The sequence below is a fragment of the Myzus persicae genome, unplaced genomic scaffold (genome assembly GCF_001856785.1).
Source record: "Myzus persicae strain clone G006 unplaced genomic scaffold, MPER_G0061.0, whole genome shotgun sequence".
Taxonomy (NCBI): Eukaryota; Metazoa; Arthropoda; class Insecta; order Hemiptera; family Aphididae; genus Myzus; species Myzus persicae.
In genome coordinates this window covers 837,497-862,836 of record NW_019104155.1, presented here as the reverse complement: position 1 = coordinate 862,836, position 25,340 = coordinate 837,497, and the positions used below count along the sequence as shown (strand labels likewise).

General features: G+C 35.5%; 1 protein-coding gene across 2 annotated transcripts; it reads right to left on the bottom strand.

Moving 5' to 3' along the window:
• Positions 1-5,719: 5,719 nt before the first annotated feature.
• Positions 5,720-23,590, bottom strand: LOC111039381. 2 transcript variants are annotated; one of them, XM_022322887.1, is made up of 4 exons: positions 22,637-23,590; positions 18,612-18,940; positions 8,873-9,151; positions 5,720-6,413 (listed from the first exon to the last, which is right to left on the bottom strand). In XM_022322887.1, exons 1-4 carry the CDS (start codon positions 22,818-22,820, stop codon positions 6,216-6,218), a joined length of 990 nt encoding a protein of 329 aa, XP_022178579.1. In that variant the 5' UTR covers positions 22,821-23,590; the 3' UTR covers positions 5,720-6,215. The 2 variants fall into 2 exon arrangements, with proteins under 2 accessions (XP_022178579.1, XP_022178580.1); XM_022322888.1 differs by lacking the exon at positions 22,637-23,590 and adding an exon at positions 21,237-21,492.
• Between the last annotated feature and the right edge of the window lie 1,750 nt (positions 23,591-25,340).

Here is a 25,340-nt window from a genome sequence, read left to right as displayed (position 1 = left end):
TTCATCATCATTAGAACAAAAATGGTTTTATTGTTAAAATATTATAATCAACAATAATCAAATGAAATTAAGATGAGCCTGAGGTTTACTCACTTTTTATTTTTTTCGGATAAAATCATAAAAAATTCGAATTCAAACGTTTTTCGACAAATTCATTTGAGAGTGATACATTTTCATATGCGTGCGTGTACCTAGTGCTTACACTGGCGCGTAATCAGGATTTTTAAAGATGGGAGGGTTTTCAAATAATATTTGAATACAACTTGAGGGGGAGTTGGTTACACATCTTATTTTTTTTTAGATTATACAGACGAAGTGGGGGGGGGGGGGGGGTTTATACATCTTATCTACAAGCCTGCATCTACGCGGTATTGACATTTTTCTTATAAGCAATTAGTTATATATTGATTATAATTGAAAATATGATAGGAAATTCATCTTTACGCTAACTTCACTGTGTAGAAAATTGCTACTAATACAAAGGTAAGCTAATGCTATAATGCATGTACTAATAATTGCACAATATAAAAAATGCTTCAGGTCAGAAGATGTATTTCTATATACCTTTGATTTCATAACGTTGGTACTAATGATACTGATTTCAATTATGTATCATAGCGTATTATTTTCCGTAGGTAAACAAGGTATATGAATCAATATTCTGTTTTCACACAAGTTGTTATTTCCATTAAATTTGTACAAAGCTTATAATTTTCATTCATTGTCAAATTACGTATTATTATTTATTTCTATGTTATTATGAGTATTATACATGTAGATATATTATTTTATCTTATTTGTACTTAGGCACTACAAAAATAAAAGATAAATTTAGTTTTTTTCACGACTTATAAATTTATTATTGAATTAATTTTCTATTAAAACGCAATACTCCTGAAAATACGTCGAAACGTGTTATTTTCGGAACCAACACTTAAAAAAAAAAAATAATATCATTTAGAATCTATTTATAACGAAAATAAAGATAAATTTGCTTTTTTTATAAATGTGGTGAATTGCTAATGAATAACTAATCATAAAAAAAATGTAATTAATTAAATAACAAAATAATATGTAAGCATATCAGTATTGTAATCGGAAATTATCTAAATTTGGCTTTTTTTCTTAACAATGTAAGTGCAGAATTCAGGGTCACCGGTAGTCATCAAAATAATAATAATATAATGCGTATTATAGATTTTGTAGGAGGCAATAAATTCATTGTATAATAACGATTGACCACTTATATCTGATCATATGCCACAAGAAGCAACCATATAATATGGTTAGGTTAGGATAGGTTACTATTGATCACTATTAAAAAATGGGACTCAATTTCCACTCATCTAAATTTTAATGTAAAATACTATAGAAACTTTATGCACTCGATTAAGAATTCTATATAATAACAAAAAAAAATACAGTAGTATAAAACGACTTATTTTTAAAAATCCCAAAATTATGTGTCTGGTGTGGTGGACCACTGCAGTATACTTTTTGGACGGAGTAAGAAAGCATCCAGCATTATATAATTTATTCAAAACGTATAATGTAAATTCACCACCACGAAAATTGCAATAAATCATTAACGTTAAAACAAAATCAATCTAGCGGTTGAACAAAATAAAAACAAAAATGTAGAATGTTATAGATAATTTTCCAATGGGGTTTTTTTATAAAGCCACTCACTGTTTAACTATCTGACTTTATCCGGGAAAAAATAAACAAATATAAAATATTTATATACACAAAATTATATAAAATAACGTATTATATAATATTTATACCACGGTGTATCTCCGATCTCGGGTTTTAATGTAGCTTAGTTCACGGGAAAATCAGCGTCGCTGAACCACGCTTTGTGTACCAATTTAACCGAGATAGGTAACCAGATTGTGTCGGATTGGATATAGCACTTGTTTTATTTTTGAAAGTAATTCAAGTAGTGCTCTAAACTTTTCTGATATTTCTAAGAACAATTTTTGAAACTTACGTAATAATCGGTCTAGTAGTTTTTGCGTCTATATACTACACACATATGGACAGTATTTAATGACTAGCCCTATATGGCTATATTATATAAGCAAACACTATTTGATTTTCGTGAGCAGAAACAAAATTCATGTGTGAGTGACGTCTTAATTCTCAAAAATATGTATGCAAAATTTGCTGCCAATTGTTTCAGTAGTTTCCAAGTCTATAAGCCTCATCAAAACGTATACATTCATTTTTATATAATAAATATATAGACAATATTGTGTCACTATAAATAATATGTATAATGATGATTTGTTTGATATTTATTTTATGATTGTCGTTTGCAATGTTTATTTGATGTAAACACTAAATAGGTATACATAAAATCTGACTATCAAAACAACGAAAATATAATATATAATATCCGGTATTATCGTAAACATGATTTGTTTTCCAGTTATAAATTTTGTCATTTGATGAACAAATAAAAAAACATAATTATTATACATCGGATATCGATTGTCGCTCAATATAGAGTAGATTGCATTTGGATACCCATCTAATATTGTTAGACAAACCTAACAAATTTATCACGTATCTATGTGAAGTTAGTCTAACCTAACTTACTCGGTGATATCCACTTCAAACCTCCAACAATATTTTGCAAGTAATATGTAAGTAGCTACACATTTCTTTTGAAACTATAGGGTTAGAATAATTGCCAATTATAAGTTATAAACCACTTATAATCAATTTTAAAAATGTAACTGAATTGTTTTTATCAGACCAATAAATTTGTAATTTAAAATGTTAATCGAGTAAGGTACCAACAGCTTAAAAATGAATCATACTGGAAAAATACATTAATTTTCGCAATGTGGGTCTATATACTTTACCTATATATACGGTGAATTAATAATTATTATGACTTCATTCGATTTTTTTGACAAAAATGAGTTCAAGTTTAATACACAGTATTATTAATAGTAGTATAAATAAATTATAAAATATCCATAGAAATGGAGGTCGACTATAACCTAACTTGACACCTATCACGCGGTATCTGCTAGAATTGTTTTTCGTATAGATAACATCATTTGTGTTTTTGACAGAATACTGTTGTAATATTGAATTCAAATTTAACAAATCCACTACAGTGATCTATTTAATATGTACACTGGAAACCATCTATACAGCAGAGTGACTTCCCCGGTTTATTTTTTATTCAAAACGTACATTTGCATATATGTACCAACTACCTACACATTGTACTTTTCAATTCATAGATAAAATATTGTGAATGAATTATATTATTAAGTTTATTTCGCGGAATTTCGTATACTTCGGAATTTTCAGCGCTCACATATTTTAAGCGTATATTTTCTATTTTTTAGTTAATTAGATTTACAACACTAATAATAATACAACTTAAAGTTAGTCATTTGTTTCTTGTTCGTAGGTAATGTACTTTATCGTCTGACAGTATAGAAACCATTGGCCGGGAGGGATTGGAGGTTCAATGGTTTTAAACGTCTCTTCGGATTACAAAATTATGATTTCGGTTAACACCAATATTCAAAACTAGACTTTTCCAAGTGTTAAAATATCATTATATGTCGTCCTTTTCTAAAATCAAATCGTTTCGTTTTTATTGTAACAACTAGCTATAGCTTGTAAAAAATAAATATAAATACACATTATTCTAACGTACCTACGCGTTGCCACTATATCACATACACTGTCGGACACTAACACGCGTCGCCGTGTACGCCATTTATTATTATTATTATTTTTGTCGTCGTCGTTTTGTGAGCATAGGTACCTATTGAAATTGCAATAATAATGTCCAACAATGTATACCACACACGCGCCATCGGGTCGTTCCGGTCGTCCGCAGCTCGACCAGATGGAAACGGGACGAGAGTTTTATCCCGTTTTCACGGTCACGAATATTATCGCCGGCCGCGGCTTCTTTTTGATATATATTTTTTATTTTTTTTTACTGCCGTTTCAAAGACCGTCTCAACAAAATTATATTTCGCATGCACATAATATGGGTATTACGTATATTATACAGCCTTGCGATATTTTCCACAACTCGTTACACATATATAATATCGATGTTATTGTCGTACGAATGTAAAACTCCACACTGCACGTACTTACAATAATAATAATGATAGTGATATTTCACCTTCATATACCCTCGAGAGTCATCCTTAAGTGGCAATTTGCAAGCAGTCCGGGAAGGAAATTAGTGTCGGAAAAAAAAAAATTATTCGTCACCGCGGCTGTTTGCGGCACCGTCGTTTAGGCACAGTATTATATAATACAGAATGATTTCTCAAGCGTGCTCAACCAAACTTCCCTATAAAAATGAATTATTTAAAATTCTGATTTTTCACATTTTTAAATAGTTTATAATTTTAATATTTAAAGACGATATTTTCAAGTGATTGAGTTTTTGGTACTACTTATGAGGAGTTCCTATTTTATAAACTTCTGTTTTTCAAATGAGAACCATTCTTTTCTACTATATTTAGCGGATAATTTCTATGAAAATGTTGACTTATCAAAATCCAAATTCGAACGAGTAGTGTTTGAGGTATTCAACTTTGAGTACACTGCTGTACACCCATTTGATAACTCTGAAAATCAAATTTCGAATAACTGAATTATTATCGAAGAAAAAAGGAGTGTCAGTATGCTTGGTGAATCACCCTGTATAAAACACTTGGTGTGTACACTTACCACCCGTGTGATTTTATGCTCTCATACACGAGAACGAAGACATGTCATATAATTTGTATTTTATATTATTATTATTTTGATGATGTATAGCGCCCTCCCACGTCCGCTGCGAAAACCTTTCGATCCCTTTCACCCGTTTACGGCAACGGTTATCCCGCAGCGCAAACAACGCCGAAGAGACGTAAAAAATCCGTTTCACACGTGTAGTCTACTGCAGGGATGAAATACCTGATAAAATGATTAATATTTCGAGTATACAATAGTTGTGGGTGAAAAATATCATACAACATTTATATTATAAAAAAATAACAAATAGTTTTAGGTTTTCCTTTTTTTTTACAGTACATACCGTACGTGTGTATTTATTAATAATGATTTATTTGTCATAACAACACTGATTTTTCCTTTTAAGCTTTTATACTTTTCAATAATAACTATAATAATAATAATCATAATAATAATAATAATAATAATAATAATAATCTAAATAGGCAATAAAATATCACAGACAATACTTAAACGAATACATCAAGTAACATACCTACAAAAAAATATTCGAACAAACAGTAGGTATATAATAATATACTATATTAATACGAGGGACAACAGCTGTATAGGTAAATCGCCGGATCTCGTGTAACGGACTCAACACTACGATAATAATGAAAATGATGATAATGATAATGATAATGATGATAATAAAAATAATAATAATAACTACAATGACTTTAACAAACTAGACACAATGTTTGATACAATTAGGTCGTCGTAAAAACAATTCGATAAACATTTATACAACGTGTAAATAACAGTCTGGATACGCAAAGGTACCAAATAAATAAATAAATAAATAAATAAATAAATCAGTAAATAAAAAATTGTTAACACTAAAAAATATATATATCTAACTACCTATAGATATAATACACATTACAATAATATGATAATATACGTACGCGGTAGGTAATATAATAATACGTTTGTACGCTAGTGCGCGGGTCGTTTAAAAACAAATCGAATAAATCAAAATCATAAAACAAATAATGACTTAAAACTATTTTACGTAATGCATAATATACGAAAAACAATTGGAACGAGGTGATGGCGAGGAGGTGGGAACGGTAGCGGTGGATGAATCGGAGGGTCTGGAGGTAGAGATGGGGATGAATGATTTACGTTTGATAATATTAAACATTTAAGCACAATATAAATATTATAATTTTACACGTAATTAACTAAACGTTAACGCGCGGCGTCCGTATCCGTAGTGTCATATGTATAGTATAGTAATAATAATAATAATAATAATAATAATAATAATAATAATTTATATATATGTTGTAATAATAAGTGACGTGTGCGGAAAAGAGAACGAGTGGCGACGACGAATATTTATCACAATAATAGTTAATAATAATATGTATCAGCGGTGATGATGTGTTATGCGGTCAGAGACAGCGGCGGCAGTGGCGATCAGGACGCGTCTATTATCTTTTCGTCTTCAGGTATCCGAAAGCTTCGATCACGTATTGGAGACTGGTCATGTACTCGCGCAGTATTAGCCAGTCCCTGAGCGACTGGTTGTCACGCGAAATCCTCGACTCCATCGGCATGATGTCCCTGGATACGTGCGATTCCGGGGTATCGTTGATTTCGTAAATTGCCATCGACACCTCGCACAGGATCTGAAAGAAAACAAATTCAAAACGAAACCGTTTTAGTACAGATAGATAGACCTACGATGAAGATAGTACCATTGTAATAAACACAGGTGCCCTCTACGCATATACGTTATATACTATAACCATTAGGCTAGGATTTTGTAGAAAATGTTTTTTTGGCAGGGACTGTGGTAGAAAGGTAATCCTTAAGTATAAAATCGTTTCTGAAGTGCGCTTTATTTTGTTTCTTCGCCCTAGCTGTTGTGTTTTTTCCCCTGAATGCATGTTTTTACATAATTTTAAAATCATTCCCACAAAAACGCAATAAAGAGTACCATAGTTGTATTAAAATGACTGTTTTGACTTTTGGAGAGGATAAAAAGAATTTGCTTTGTATTTTACAAGTTTAGACTACATAAATGCTTTTTCGAAAATGTATTTTGATACAAAATCCTAGTTATCAAACTATATCTGTATCTGAATTAAAATAGTACGATAACAACGGACTGCAAAACGCACAATCTCCAGTGGGCAGACAAATAGTGCCTATACCATAGCAATTGGCAGTGTTTGGGTGTCAGACACCTACTCTTTTCGGCGAGACGTTTAAAATAAACGATAATATAATTGATTTTGTTTTTCCGGCTGCGACTGGCGTATTTGAACATATTTTAAGGTCTATCGAAAGAACACGCCGTGCGTATATTATTATTTAAAACTGCAGTTATAATTAATGGCAACCCACGCCGGAGCCGAGAACAGCTGACTTTAAACGCCAAATAGATATTATTATGATAACCCCGAGACAAAGGCGCTCGAGGCAATATACGTGGAATAGCGTATCCCAACGGTTCGTAATAGCATTGATTTTATAATATTATACAATCAATAGTAATAGATTTCCGTCGGACGGACAAACGTACCTATATTATAATAGACGCTTTATATTATAGGTATTTCGAAATTATATGTTATCAACAGTGAGCGTCTCGGTAAATGTTTAAACACCATCTATAGATTACAAGGGTGGGTCGAGGCGTATTCGTCTATCTTCCGTACTCGCATCACCGCTCATCGTGTTAAGTACAATAATAATAATATTTATACGCAAAAAAAAACGCCAATTATATTTGAATCGATAAAAACGTATAATATATTATAATTACATTTTTTTTTCGCGGCTTGTATTTATAAACCTAGGTACGTATGTAACATAGCAGAAAACTATAGACTGACAATAATTCGAAACGATTTACAACCTAACCTAATGGTTACGAATCTACGCTATTATATTATTACCGGCATCGTGATTACGCGTGTTTAAACGGTTAACTATTTATAATGCGCACACGTGTGATATTTAAGCGGCTAAACGTATTATAATAATAATAAATAGAGCTAATTCTTTTTTTTAATTTTCACGCGTCGAAAATTAATATTATTTTATCGGTGTAACCATTGAATTAATAATAGGTATATAATGTTATTATACGTTTATAGAGATGATGGGTTTTTTTGCACGGTGATTCCGGTAGCGCCATAGGAAAAATAAAAACATCACGGCTAGGAGGTAGCCATTATTAATACTATTATACAAACGTGTAAATTATTTCCATATTATAATATCGTACTAATATCGATGGACCATAATGTTATAACAGAGCGGTATTATATAGGTACATAATATTATCATCATGGCCCGTTGTAAAAAAGTACGTTAATTATCACGTATAATAATAATATTATTATAGGAGCGCCAGAGACAGGATAATGTAATATTTATTTTTGACTGTGCCAAAAAAAAAAAACAAATTGTGTACCGTACATAGTAATTGGTATACGTGCGAGCGATCACATTCGAATATTATTATGTATCTACTTTATTATACATCATCGTCAAGAAAAATGTTTTATTTTTTAGCCAATTTATCGATCGCGCATTCTTCGACCAAACGGTTTTCAACGTCATGTTATAATATTATATAGTGGTAAGAGAGGATTTGAGAGCGGTAACTGAGTGCTTCTATACATAGTTACGGTGTTTTAAGCACCGTCTCAGTGGCAGGTATTAAATTTGAATGTTAAATTTCACGCTGACATTTTTATACTATAGGCAATCATCAATCTGGTTAATACCTACCTCGATTTAAGATAGATATCTTAAATCGTGATACCTACACATTTATTTGCAAAACTAAATAATTCACTTTTAACACGACGTTTATTTATCTAAAACATCATGATAACGTATCGTTTTACTACGATTATACACGGTATTTCACGAGATGCACAACGTCTGCAGGACTCGTTGCACTCGGCGTGCGGGGCGAACTCGGCTGAACGCTTTCCAAGTGAAAGAAAGAAAACATTTCTAGTTTCCTATTTACCCAGACGAAATGGCGCTTTTACGATTAGGTTGGTCCTCTATTTTACCACAGAGTTATTAACTACACCTATATACTGCACGTGAAATAAATACTTACAGTTCTAAGCTTCAAAGTGGTCTCGTTGAAGTACTTGGCGTACGGGAGCATCTGCCGGTCCTGGTCCCACGCCACTTGCTCCAGCCCCACGGCCAAGTTTTGCATACCAACGTACACGGCGTGCAGTACGTCCCTGAACGTCAGACTGGCCAGATATGGCTTGCTGAGCGGCACGTCCAGCGCTTTGGGCATGTACTTGGACAGCTCGAGCCAGTCGAGCGTGATGCCTTTCCAGTGATCGTGGTTTTTCTTGACGTCCACGTGAAACGTTTCGATCACCTGCGCGAAACAGAATACAAAAATTCACCTCGGTTAGAGCATGACGGTAACAATATATTTATTTATTACACACATGTATTATATACATATACATAAGTCGGTGATATGTACCTACAGAAAATAGGGGTGGCGGGTCCTACATATTAAACTTTTTTTTATCAAACTTTTTATATAGCAACATAATATAATGGGTAATAACGATAAAGTCCGGTGTCAAATCTAACGGGATACGTATCAAACTAGCATAAGTACATAAATTATGTGTACCGCGTCGCGGCTCGCTCAAAAGTCCATCGAATTTTTTCGCTCTCTATACGACCACCGGGCGTTTATGTCGTATTATAAACTATCCTTATGGCCGTTGAAGTTTTATTTTTTGTTTTATCTTTATTTGCGGTTTGTGCGCACATATTATAGCGGTTGTATGTGTGGTGTGTGTGCAGAAAATATAATAATTATTAATGATACGACGACGACCGTTGGTCGGCGCGGCCGGTCGTCCGAGATTAAAGAACACGGGCGGCGCGGCGGGTGACGAGACCGCACGACGACCATATTATTAAACTCACTCTCTCGTGTACATAATGACAATACTCATAATACAACAATACGACGAGTGGCCAATTGACTTTTTTTCACGCTCGTACACCGCGATTACAGAGTCGTATACACACCGTAGTACTCGGGCTGGCAAAACGACCGAGGAAAAGTCCCATAAACATCCGCAGCATAATAATAATAATAATATTGTTATTATTACGAGGGTAACATATTATACGCATATTAAACAAGGCAGTAAATATTGAGTTTACGTATCGTTTTATTTTCGGTGGTGCTTCCTGTAGACCTTACGATTAGCTAAAATAAGAAAAAGATCCGAATCTGCTTTGGAATAAGGAATTACAATTTGTACGTCGCCGTTAAAAAAGTAGAAACTTAAAAAACTGTAAAAATATATTTTATATAGATAGTTTGTATACATTTGTAAAAACAATATTTTCAAAACCTTCAAATATTTTTTAAATAACGAGTGTTCTTTGCTAACAGAATCACCCGGTATTGATGTAATAATATTATGTAACACGAAATAATATTATGGTAGTTATATCGTTATTATAATATATATATATATATATGTCACTAACGCCAGCGTCGTATATAATATTATTATATCTCGGTCACACAATACGCGCCAGTTGTAATCGCGTCGGAAAAAATCCAACAACCAGCCCCTGGATCGTGAAGTGTGATGAGTTGACGGTTTGTAGCAGTTATATTGTTGTCGTCGACGTGTCCGTCGTCGGTTTTGAATTTTAAGAAAAAAAATCGATTTTTTTGTTGTTGTTATAAATTCATTTTTTAAATACTTAAATTTGTAAACAATAATACTCGGCGGTATACCGTCACTCCCACCATTATCCCCTGAATAATACTGCAGACCGGTCAGTTATATCTTGTTATTACGACTTACTTTATTACAATTACTATACGAATAATAATATTTCAGTAAATGTATGCGCACATATTTTGAAGCCCATACTTACGATGTGCACTGTATATAAGGCCCGTTAGAATATAATATATAGATATACCTAGTACAATTATCATTTTCCGATTGGTCTCTTATTTATATTATTATTGTTCTAATATTTTTTTTTGCCTTGGCCGGGTTTTTTTTGTAACAGGCGCCTGGCAGCGACCATGACGATTTATTTATATTATTATTGTTCTAATATTTTTTTTTGCCTTGGCCGGGTTTTTTTTGTAACAGGCGCCTGGCAGCGACCATGACGATCGATTGATCGATTTCGATGAGCGTTATTGGGCGTTTGTAAGATTTTTTTTTACCATTCACTATACATTGTACACAATCTGTCCCTACGCTTCATTCGTACATTACGTGAAATTTATGACTTGTCAATTTGTACGACAAATAATTTATATATTTTTTTGTTTTTTGACGCGTCCGATAACTTATTTATAAACGTGACCCCCCAAAACAATAATAACGATAATATTCGGTAGGCCGACAGTGTACTGTAACACTTTGTTGGGAGTTAATTCGGAAATATCGTCGCGTCAACGGTTTCTAATATACTGAGTACAAAATAATAGTATGCATTGTGACTATTTAGTGCGAGGGAAGAAAATCAACAACATCTATAGACTATAATATAAAACCAAACATTAATACGATCCCATAATAAAACGATGTTATTTAAGAATAATGATTATAATAGGTGCCATATTATATACAATATATTAACGATTGTGACTTATTTCACGTTGGGATATTTTATTTTCTCAGTGGACTTGATTAATTTGTAAAAAAAACACCACCGAATCGAAGTTATTGAGAAGGACAACAATAAACTGCAAGTAGGTACTCGTCTGAATATTGTAGTTACTATATGAGAGTGTGAGACAAAAAAAAACAATCATAATTATTATTACACAATTATAGCACATACCTAACATGAGTCAATGCATAATAATATATGTTTTAATCGCAACAGTTGAGTATTATACATGTTTATTGTACCTATATAATATCATACATTAAATGCATAAGACGTGCGTTTTTTATAAATCCACCATATAGTATAATTGCGATTTTAGTTTTGAAAACAAAGTCGAAACGATAAAAGAAACTTAACCGTCATTCGCCGGGTGTGTAAATAATATTAACTAAATAATATAATATGTGTCTGTGTGTTTAATGTAAGTTACACCGAAAAAAAATTAATTTAATAACAAATCGGCGAGAACTCGTTATGTCATATTATTATCGTTTTATAATCGAGTGTAATATAATAACGTCAATATTTATCATACTATTCACGTACTCGTGTAATTATAATGTTAAATGTGTTATGCATAATATGACCATGTTGGGAGTATAATTATTGTTCGAGAAAAAAATATTTACAACATAATCAGACAAATCGGTGTCGGTTTATTTTTGACTTTGTCGATCATAATATGATATTATTCTATGATCCGAAATAGGGGGTTGCTCGTGGGACTGGGGTAGGATGTCAAGATTTTTAATTTGGCTTTTTTTGTCTATTGTTTTATTGTAATATATTGTCAAAATGAAAATTGATTTTTTTCGTATGCGACAATGCAATTTTCTTTTGTCATAAAGTTGTCTAAAAATAGTCAAATATCCACCTCCTTCCGATCAAATAATCTAAGCTCGTCAATGTAGATCCGACATACAGTTAGGCATAATACCTGCAGTGTAACATTATAGACAATGATACAAATAAAAAAGGAATTTCGTCTATGAAAATTATGTTCTACCGTCCTTATATTATATCCGCCGCGCTTGGTCTATAGAAAAACAATGAGCAAAAATTTTTTTGTTTTTAAATTATTGTCGAATCCAGTCGGCGGCATCGTTTGAAACACGGTACGGTACCAGCCCACATCATTATCGAGCAGTATTATTGTTATTGTTGTCGTGTCGTTATAACAATGTTGTGCGACCATCGCATGTCCGGTCGTACGAAGAGCTGAGCGCGCGATAACCGAAGGCGGCGAGCGATATTGATGTTATTACAATGCGCGTTGCGGTGCGCGCGCGCGCGACGACGGTTTTCGAGGAAAACTCTTTTGTTTTTCCGCCGACGCTGTCACCCGAGCTGTGCGGACAACACAACAATATTGTAACGACGTTATGGCAACTATCGTGGCCGGTCCGCCCGTGCACGATGAATGAGAAACGGCCCGCCGGGATTTCGCTGAAAATGCGTCCGACGGCGACGGACGGTCTGCGGCCGACGACCGGCGCCACTCTGCACGCGTGACGCGTCTGTCGCGGCGGCGGCGGCGGTCGGAGATGTGACGGGTGAGGGAGGGGGGCAGATTGTGCGCACTCCGTAACGGTCCTAATCGCGGATCGCAATGCTTTTATCTTTAATTTTCATGTCGTTTAGTGTGTTTATTTTTATCGTATTCAAAATATATATTATAATATTATAATTGTCATATTTTTATATAATGCCTGTCGTGTCTTACTATATAGTGATAGTTTAAGAGGCGACGGACAATACAACACTTTCATAACATGCTATTCGTAATGCATATTAATAAGAATGGATATGATATACTATTTTATAGAACACAAATCCTTGTTTGGAGCGTTCATCACTACGAATAATAAGTTATATAAGTCAATCCATACATTAACCATATTTTAATATACGTCCTTACTGTTCTGTCTTATCTATAAATATATATTATCATTAAACCTATATGCCTGTCTCCGTATATTATGCTATCACTTATCACTTATAACATTCAAACAGTGTCATATTATAATATCGGGTTTTTAAAGTCTACATAAAGTGCTATAATAAGCATATGAGGATCGTATTATATTTGTGAAATCACTGGTGATGTCCCACCCAGTCATTTATATAATATTCGAGTAGTTCGGATGCTAGATAGTCGAGAGTCCTTTTTTATACACAGGAAATTCAGGATTTTGGCATGGGAAATTTCCCGGAAACTCGTAAAAGAACGGCACCTTATAATATTTTCTTACACACTCAAATCGTTCCATACTGTAAGTTGTAGTCGACGTACTATAATAGCATATTGCAGCAAATCGACCTGCAAACGTTCACAAACTGCAAGACTATTCGTGTAAAATAATATTTCATTATCAAGTGTATGATTTGAATTTGATTTTTTTCCCACATATACCTACACATGCATAATATTAACTAGTACGTACGAGTGTGAAAATTGTAGATAAGATTTGTGGAGTCCGATGTACAATATAAATAATTGCAAGCGCACAATATATTAACGATTAAGCGCAAATTCCCCCGCACTGTCGTCGTCCCACGGTCGACATTGCAGCACATTATTTTCCCCGACCACCGACTCCGTCCTAATTAATAGCAGATAGTATAGTTGTTTTTTGACGATTCTTTGCCGTACCGTTATAATATTGTATATTAAAGTAAATGCCATTCGAACTCTGCTTGCAGCACTTTTCGCGTAAGCTCACGAGTATGATCAACCCGTGTCTGTCATATTATTATGTTCGATATTGTTTGCATCGAGTGGCCCATCAGTAAGAGACCAATTTCCAATGTGCTTGTTATGTAGATAAAATATTATGCAGTCAACACAGTGTCGAGTAATGATTTATAAAAATCAGAAAAAAAATAATCACAGGTGCCGTCCGTTCGTTCGGTGTCTGTAATAACTACTTACGGGACGAGTGTAATATTATAATATTATTTATCATATTTTACCCCGGTTATTTTTTACTATCGTTATTATTTTTTTTCTCGTTGTTGTGCCGCCAATAACTACTAGCAGTGTAACAAAAACATACGCACGAGAATAAAATAACGTAAACGGCGTTTTTTTTTCTTCAAAACCCCAGCGTGTGTGATTGTTGTCCATTTTTCGTTCTCCCACGCAGCGGCGCATGGACGCAGAAAAAAAATTATTTTTGGACGTCGTTTATTATACACCACACACACACACACATAAACACATACATCTAGAAGATATCGAAAATAATTATCGTTGATTTTTTTTTTCCGCTGATCGTGTTGTATTGTTATAGCGCGTATAATTTTACGGATAGAAAACGAAATGAGTCATCTAGAAAAATAAACGCATTGAATTTTTGTATAAATCGTGCGTACTGCGTACGCATAAAATATAATAATTATTATAATCATTACGAATTTAAACGATAACATCATAACGAGGTTTCGATTGGGTTAGTCTGATTTAAACGCGTTCTAAACAATAATTATCCTTATGGGTATAGAAAGTGTCAGTTTTCTATGCATGCCTCTTGTGTTCGTCTACGTATAGAAAAAACGAACTCTAAAATAAAAACACGGACAACTTTAGTGGGTAACAATTTGGTAGTTATTACACATTGTCATTTATACGCTTGAATACTCGTACAATAAAAACATTCAACAATTAGTAAATAATGATTATATCATCATCCAAAATCTTGTCAAAAAAATGTTCACTCTATAAAGTCGTCTAATTTATAGGATGTAAGATGTAACGAATGTTTCCATTTATATAGGTATATAAATTATCAGAGTGAACGAAAAGAAGAATATCATTGTTATTATTATTTTTATCGGGAAAAGACGAATTCTTAGAGACGCAATAATAGCCACATCGTTATTTGTAAGGGGGTAAACAAAATATTTTTTCCCTTTTGGCACTTTTTATTTATTATTCTATATAATAATATATAGAGTTTGGAGCATTTCCTTCATATACTTATACACTTGAGTCGCGATAACTCGAAAACCTTATATAAGTAACTCGAAATTTTGCCTTGCCCCTAAAGTGCTCATGTCTTTTTATCTTAAATTATGTTATATTTGAGGTATTAGACGAATATGATTTTATCCTTTTTGAGTTTTGCGTTCTCGATACTTTACTGTATAATGTATCATAGATGCGATAATTATTTAAGTTTACCGTCGAATTTCGATTAGAGTCCGCATTATATAATTATTGTGCTGTGGGCGTTATAATGTTGATTTATCATTTGGGCAGTTCAGAATATTCATATTTATTATTATTGTTATTGTTGACGAGTTCGTATTTATGTAGGTTAACCGAACGCATTATAATATTTAATTTTATCGTAAACACCGTTATTGTTTACACGATCTGTACACGCGCGTGCGATTGAGATTTTGTCACTCTCCGTATTTGTGAATAATAATAATAATAAATAAAACTAGACGCGAAAGGGTTGTAATTATATAGCTAATGTGATATTGTTTTTTTTATTCATCTTAACAACAACTCGGCAGCAAAGGCCATTATAAGATTTTGTTTTGTTTGATCACTTCCCGAGTTGTATAATATACACATTCAGCAGCGGTGGCGTAGGCGGCATATATGAACCACGCACGTTCCGGCGGCGGTGATGTCGTAATTTCGCGGTGCACTTCGAGGAAAAATAACAACAAGTGGTATACGCTACGATCGACAGAATAAATAAATCGTTTTGTATAGGTATCGAGCCGTACAGGTACATCATAATACAACACGTATACGACGACGATTAATGTATTTTTTTCATATTACTTATAACTTATAAACGGCTTCGATCGGTAGTTTTCGCAACGGAAAACCGATACGTTTCCGCAACCGCCGCCGACGGAGTGTACTTACGTCAATAATTCTGCCGCCGCAGCTGTGCCACCGACGCCTTTTGTCCCGCTCGCTTTTTCCCGATATTTTCCCGTACAACACATAATATAATATCGTATACAAATATTGTTTACGATGTACATATATACCGTGGCTCGTCGACGCACACACACAAACGCGCACGACGGAAACAATAATTTAGGTGCGAACTAATGTATTTTTTTGAAACCGACGACGACTCGTGTTTACACACATTGTCGTACACATCGCGGCGGCGCATATTATCGCGTGCAGACCGTGGGAACTTGACGTGGCGGTGCATCGTTGGTTAAGTGTCGTTTGAAAGTTCGAAAAAACAATAATCCTTATACGCGGTCCGTATTATAACAATATTATTACCTTCTTTTAGTTATTAGTTATAATAATATATTAGATTAAAGAAACCGATCTTCAACCGAAAAATCCGTCGTATTGGACCATCCTAGTCGGAAGATCATTGCATTACGAGAACTTGAACCCTACCTATATCTTCGTCCATCTAGCCATTCGATATTATAGTGCCCATTAACGAATTTGAAGAGCGCTACAATATTGTGTGTACCTAACAAAAAAAATTAGAGTTTTTTCTTTTTTGGACTATTTATTATAATATACAATGACTAATACAAAGTATATGAACTTCTTCGTTTGACAATATGTATCACAGAGCTCCCGAAATACATAAAACAGCGCTGAAAACGATATAATTTCCCCTTTTAAATTCGATGTTAGAAAACCACGGCCCTAAGTGGCCAAGTTGTATGAGATATAAATTCTTTTTCAGGTGGTAATGTGGTATCATTTCGTTTCCGTCAAATCGCAGACAAACGAATTTTAAATTATTTAAAAAAATGTGATCCGATGATAGTTTTATTCTCAACAGGTTTTACCGATGACACATCACGGAACTGCATCGCGAGATGCTAATCACGATCCTATGCCTATCCGTAGGCATATTATTAAAATCACGTGACGTCCTCGTGGCTTGGTGCAGAGGGGGTTGAACGCTCGCGGTGCTTGCGGTGACTTAAACGTACGACCACAAAAATATCGTAGACAACGAGCACACACACACACACACACACACACGATCCTTATTAACTGTATACACCTGCACAGGTCGTCGGATTCGTAATACACTTTACCTGCACATTTATATTTTATATTTTATGTTTTTATTCCGTCCGGTCGGCGTTTCCGTCTGCGTGCGGTTTGTTCGCACATGCGACAACAATGTAACTAGTTTTTTACGGACGTATTTTACGGTACCGCCCCTGAAAATATACGACCTCCCAAACACCCGAGTGGCCGCGGCGGCGGCGTTGACGACCGTTTCTAATCGACCGCCGATGATTCTCTCTGGCCGCCGCCGCCGCGCGTATTTCATTCATCTCGACCGTCGCCGACGCGCGACCCCCTCTAGCTGCGGCGGTGCAGCCGGACGCACGCGCGCGCACTCGAAACGCACGTGCGGCGGCGCCACACGAACACGTTGTCATCGCCGCCGCGTGCCGCCGGTGAATCACATTAATATGTTATTATTATAATATATTAGTGTACACCTACCTATGCGATGTACAATAATATCATAATACTACTATTATTAAAATTAATGCCGATAAAATAAAATATTATGCTCACGTCGAACCGATCATAACAACATTACATGCAACTCGACGGCATTTGTATATACGTTTTTTTGACCAACTAGCCTACCTATATGTATTATTTTGTCCAAATAGAGCGGACTGTAATATTTTAACTGTTATTATACTATTCTCTCAGGGGGGGGGGAGAGATCGGGTGTAATGTGATGGCGAAATCATGGATAATATTAGAATATAGACAGGCCACCAGAATTTATAACTTGTGGTAAGTTAAAGTAAGGTTCAATAGGAAGTATTACTGTTGACTGCTGTACTGACCGAAATTCACACCTAATTCGGTTCAAAAAATAACCTAAAAGAGTCCGAAAAGTAACGTAAATGTTTCTTTCTATTTTACAGACTGTCGATACATAATATGACAACTATATTTTAGTGAGAGCATCAATTTCTAAAATATTTGACTGAATTAGGGTTATTATCCGATGGAATTCAACCACATAAATATGATTCCCGGTTTGTGAATGATCTATAGAACTCCCGTAAAATTTATATTGCGTCGGTTATTTTTTTTTTTACTATTCAATCGCAAACTTAGCAACAACACTACTTTAAACATATAGTTTTAGGTGTCATATGGAGGTACTTACGAAAGCACCAGTGAACTGTTCTGCGTGCGTCAGGGCCTGATTGGCGGCCACGACAATGCCGTGGATGATGTCCTCTTCTCGTCGCATGGCCGAATCCGATTCCGGTTCCGATTCCATCATCATAATGTCGTGGCCGACGGCACTGCTCATCATGGCGCCAGTGGCACCACCGCCGCTACCATCATACGTCAACAGCGTGCCGCAAGGGTTGTGCCAAAACGGCGTGCCGGTTGCGATGATGGAGCGCGGCAGCGTCGGAGACTTTGACGGTTTGGCGGGTGCAGACATGGCGCAGGGCACCAAGATCAGTCCAATGACGAACGAACCGGCTGCGAAAAACGAAAAATAAAATAAATAAACAACGAAATAAATTTTAATCAAACGTGGATAATATTTTGATTGTGTAGGTGTACAATATAAATATATTATATACGTTTTATTTATAATCATTACATACAGTTTGCTACTGAGTAGTGCGCGACAGGAACAAGAGAAAGAATTTTTTAAAGACCAAATCGGAAAAGAAAACTACCTAAACGAACGCGGTTGTCTCATATTACATATATAATTGATACATAACTCAATATTGTATACCTGCGTGCAGCGCTAATACCTAAACCTATTTTTGAACATTATAAATCGGCCAAATCGTGCCGATATTGCTCTTGCGGACCGGCACGTATGCACATATTATACTAAGCTATACTCTTAATTAAATTGCATCTTCGTCTGGCACCCCCAATTAGTATTGTGTACTCTGCGCGCGCCGATCGCACCGCGCGGACGAGGGTGGCGGCGGGAAAGAAACCACCGTCGCGTCTGCACAGTGCCCGCCGGGCTGTCTCCGATCCGACCGTCGTCGTGGTCCATACGTGGTCGTCGCAGCGTCCGAACAGCGGCTACAGATCTCTCACACACGCAGCGCACATTACTGACTAATTATTATCGTCCGGCCGGCCGGTCGTTTGCGTGTGGTATTGTTGTCGCGCGGGGACCACACACACGCGGCGGTTTGAGAGCGCGAGCGCGCGCGCGACGACGACGTCTTTGGCCGCGAAGGTAGAGTATAGGTATACAACACAAGAGGGACGACGGAGACGAAGACGAGTGGAAGAGGACTGTAAGAGAAGGACGAGGAGGACGAACGAGGACGAGGTGGAGGAGTAGTTGCAATAATATAGGTATATTATGTAGTTGCAGGTAGGTTTTTTTTTCGCATCGATTATTTATTATTATTTTTTTTTTTTTCATTTCGTTTGGTATAACATAGACGCGACGGCGGTTTTTTCTTTCGAAAAGCTCGGCGAGCAATTAGCGAAAAATTCACGGCAAACCGGCGATTTTACAACGTTTTTTTTTCTTTTTTATCTTAAACCCCGTGCGATTTTGCTAACCCGTTTGCCCGATCACCGCCACTGCAGGTGATGCGATGGGAATTATTATAGGTCTTCGATAGGTATACACATTATAGGTATATATATGCTATGCGCTATATGTATGTACAATGTTCCTATTTGTCGAAGCCGCTGTTCATCTCAACTCGTACATTATTACGACGACATCAGTCGTACTTATTATTGTATATATATATATATGTATAATATCTATTATAATTGAATGTGTGTGCGTGTAAGTGAATCGGAGGAAAAAAAATTATATAATTGTTAATTGTTATCCTCTTAGAGAAACACCGTTTTAAAGTAGGTAGGTATATTATCGCGTTGTATAGAAAATAGTGCTCGCCGTAAATATTTTTCCGATATAATATATACCTATATACTCCGCACTCGTATATCATAGTATTATCGTTGTATTATCGAGTATTTACAACCTATATATATATATATAATAAATACATGTCTTATTATTTGAACACGGCATCTGTTTTGTTATTGTTGTCGAAAATGACCCACCTTATTAGATGCCATTTGATTAACCGATCGTATTACAACACCGATGGTGTCTGTAAAACATAAATTTATTGACCACCATGAAAGTCCAAGACGAAAAAAAACCTACATAGCTTAGAATTTTGTTTTAAGTGGCCAAGATTATTTTTTTATTATCTTGCATTATAATGTTATTGTATTCGAATTCAAAGTGCGAATTCTGCTTATTTTATATGAATCCATGGCAATTTATAATAGTGAGTATTTTTTCTAATATTGTTATAAATAATTAGCAAAACATACTCACAGATTTTTGAAATAAAATCGTACGTTACCTACCTAATAAAAATGCATTAAACAAGAATCTACCTACTTTTTAAAATCATAATTATTCCTAAAATTTTAAAAATAGTTCTCTATACATAATTGTATTAATTAATTATAAAATATTAAGTGCCTATTATTATACCATAATTATAATTTACTAAATGTATAAAGAAAATATAAACATTTTTTATGTACCTATAGCTGGAACAGTGTTAATTTTTTTGTTCGGTAATAAATGTGTAATAATTTAAACAAAAACAAACAAAACATCATATTAAAAAAAAATGTAATTATTCTCAAATACAAAACACGATTTGTTCCAGTAAAATAAACAAAAAATTTTTTTTCGCTATTTGTCAATTACATTTTTAAAATATGGTTTTGAGTAATAAAAATTAATTAATCGTACCTATAAATGAATTAAGTCGGATTCGTTGGGCCATTAGCAATTCGAACGACCATATTTCTTGAATAATTCGTCTACATCTCTAATCCAGTTTAGGAACTAGTGACCATGTCATCGTCACAGACAGCACAACACATAATATACCGCTATCACGAAAGGCACAACGACGTCGACGCGCCGTCAAGCGACGACTAATATGTACTGTGAGGACGTGAGGTACACACATTGCACGATTTATTATTTTTCGTACATAATTATTAATAGTTCAGTATATGGAAACATTCACGATCAATCGACGACTATCGATGTTATCGGGAGGCCGTGATTGTTTTATTTTCATTTGTTTTCCATTAAGATAATTAGTGTACGAGTATACGTCATTTTATTTCTATGTAATATAGAAACACATATACATGTTATAACCGAAACGCGAATGAAAATCACTTGGCGCGGTACTCAAAGCTTATCGAGTTGTAAAAGTATGTCAGAATAAAAAAAATATTAATTTATATATATATAATATAAATACATATGGATCGATTACGATCACGCAATATAACTTGTGACGAATAATCGAAAACCGTAACAACTGTCGATCGTATTGCAATGTCGCGCACACGGTGGCTGTCGACGATTAATATGCCGCACACGTGTACTTGTAGCGATATATACCAAATGACAATAAACTAAGTCCATAATATGGATACCGATGAAAAGCCATTGCTTTTTATTGTTTTTTGTAGGCGAACTGCGTTCAGTATACTACCAGAGTAGTAAGTCCAAACAGTCGAAATAATAAAGATACGAAGACGGGGACAGAGAGTGTACGTTGCAAGTGTATCGTGATGAAGACTATAGAGACAACATAATCAAGAGATTAATGAAAAACTCAATGTAAAGAGCATGTTAATATTATAATATACTATTGTCACCGTCATCGTCATCAATATGCGGTGTGAGGTAAATTTTCGAACGGCTCTGGACGAAATGCAACCGGTGTCGTTTGCCGCTCGCACGGCTGCTGCAGACAAAACAACATTGCACGCAAAAGAAATGATAACAAAAAACGCTAACGTGGTTCCAGCGATCAGTCGGATTTTTTTCATTATTATTTTTTTTTTATTATTATTGTTAGGTGTGATAAATTATAATATTATATGTATAACAATATTAAATTATCGTCGTTCGTCACAATATAATACATTATATTATTGTAATATTCTCTTTTTGGGGGATATGAGTGCGGTGATTGTTTTACAGCACGGTCTTTGCGAATTCTGCTCGAAAAATTACTTATACTACAATATATGGGAAGCAAAGCACATTCGATGGGATGTACGGTACGGTTAACATATTTAGGTGTATAATGATATAATAATGACAACTCGTTGCCGGGGACTCACCGATAAAAAGCCGACACGAACGGCGGGTGAAATCGAATCTCCTAGGGGCAGTTTGGCAGCGGTTCATCTGTGGCGACGGCGTCCGGCGGTCTGGCGCGGTCGTCGCGATCGGCACCGAAGGCGTTCGCTGCCTGCAGTGTTCTCGGTAACAATCGACGCACCCGGCGCCTCCGTAAGACTCCATAAGGCCGACGGAGGTCGAGTCGAAGTGTAAAAGAAAAATTAAAAACGGTGAAAAAACGTACTCCGTCGAGAATATTAGGCACGTCCAATCGATTACGGTTAATATAATAAAATACGAATATTATGTCACACGCGTACCGAGAGAGACGTTGTTATATTGTGCCGGCGAGCGCGATGTCGATACGAACGTCGATAAAACAAAAATAATAATAAAAAACGATCGAAAAACAATAATAATAAATTAATGTGTGCTATACCGGACGAACTGAAAAGTCTGTTGTACGTATACGGATAATATTTAAATTACGATACGATTGAATTTAAAAATTAATAACGATATTAAACAAATAGTGTGAACAACTCGCGTGCAGTATACGGGACGACAACAATGATGATGATATTATATTATATATTTATACGGATGACCACCGTCGACCGAAAACGATCAACTGAGATAGCCACCTGACTCCGGTGGACATTTAAGTCTTGACGGTGGACCGAGCGGCGGCAACAGCAGCAGAAGCGGCGGCGGCAAACGTAAGGGCGGCCCGCCGGGCCCCCACCCGCGCGACCGTGGGTTTTCCACCCGGCCACCGGTTGACCAATGGCGACCTGTTGAACGGACGGGAGGACCGGCCCAAGGCGACCGGGGGTTCATTCATTCAGGACGCGCGCACGCACACACGCGCAAACGTATACGCACACAGACGCGCGCGAGGTGAATTTCGCGCGCTCCCCTCCGCGGACGACGACGCCGCCGCCGCGGAGAGCGCGGACGGACACGCGGTGACGTCAACGAACGATGACATACTGCTCTGTCGCCGCCCGGCGTCCGCGTTCGCTGTAGTTGTCCTGTCGCCACCGCCACCGTACGGTCCAGAACACACCGTGGGGGTATTTCCCATCACTACTACACCAACAGCCCCCGCCACTATTGTACCGTCACTACCACTACCACCCTATACGGCCGAGCGGCGGCGGTCACGTTGTCACACGACCGCCGTCGGGGATGATGGCCACGCAAATAATGTTATTATTATTATTATTATTATTATTATTATTGTTAAGTGTTACGATAACGATACATTGCACCGTGCAGCGAGTGTAGGTGTACCCACTACCATGCACAATATGCTCGGAGGATAACGTCATCTGTGTGGGCTCAGGTCTCGGCGGTAGCTATATGCGTACATAAATACATAATAAGTGTTATAAATAAAGTAGGAATATAACGATTTTCGAGGGAAAAACAAGTTCTGGTGACACTTGGATACGCGATATTACGTATATAGGTACCCGGGGACTGGACGTCACTACACGCACCACGTGTCAAGTAGGACAGCTCGCGAGAAACGCTAATTTTGAAATTCCAGTAAATTGAAAAATTGATCTTGAACATTATCATCGTCATCCCCTATGGCCCATATAAAATACTCTTTATACGTCAGTTAGTATTCCGACGTATTGGTGACTTCCGCCTGCACGTGAAGGCAACCTAACCTTAAAATGACACAATTGTCCCACACACAAGTGGTATGACAATAAAGTGTATATTATCCCTGATGTGAGTATACCTACGCTTTTGTATAAACTAGATACAGTGTCAGGTGGGTTACAATTCACAAATCAAAAATCTATATGATTGTGTGATCAGTTTTTAAAATATTCCATATTGAATGAAGGTATAACTATTAGATTCACAATCATCCAGCCGTCGATATTTCTGTTTAATGTTATTTTAAATGGTTAATTATTATATTTAATTACTATCGGGACCACAGATAAGTGAAACTATAAACTGGCGTTTATCTAGGGATATACTTATAGATGCTTTTATAAAATATATTATTATGTAAGAAAAATAATACTAAGATACAAGTAGATAAACAAAAGTAAGGTGGTAAACATAAGGTTTTGCTTAGATGAAGCACATGGACTGAGTGTGCGGATTATTTTCGAGAATCAACAGATACATGGTTAAAATTGAAAATATTTTTGTACATTTTCCCACATGGTACCAGATACCTAGATATAATTTTTGATTAAATTATGCAGTAAAAGTTGTCAAGAAATAATGTTAGTTTTAAGATTTCTGATAATAAACATTTTAATAATATACTTAGAAGGTACTGAATTTTAATGCTACATTTTAACTATAAGAAAATATTTAATGAACCATAAAAAAAATTCGAAACTGGCGTCTTGTGAATTGTAGTTTAAAGTGTGCCTCATAATTGAGTAAGTCACTGTATTTGATGTGTTAAATTTTAATTGAACAACAAATGATAAATCAAAAACGATCATGGGATAATGAGACACCGAGACGAGTGTGTCAGCACCAATTTTTAAGGATAGTTATTTTAGGTTGGTTAGTTACTAACTAGATTGGTTGAACTGGATTTTGCATAGATTTTGTATACTTATAAGCCCATACCGGCAAACGGTGTGAACAATATGTTTGCGGGATAAATAGTTTAAAGTTAGTCTAAATATTTTTCAAAATTAAATTGTGTTTAGAAAT

Coding starts and splice junctions, on each gene's coding strand:
- LOC111039381 (XM_022322887.1), bottom strand. CDS start 22,820: ATGGAGTCTTACGGAGGCGCCGGGTGCGTCGATTGTTACCGAGAACAC. Junction 18,941..22,636: donor TTCGTGTCGGCTTTTTATCG/GTGAGTCCCCGG, acceptor CGTTTTTCGCAG/CCGGTTCGTTCGTCATTGGA. Junction 9,152..18,611: donor AACAGTTCACTGGTGCTTTC/GTAAGTACCTCC, acceptor TGTTTCGCGCAG/GTGATCGAAACGTTTCACGT.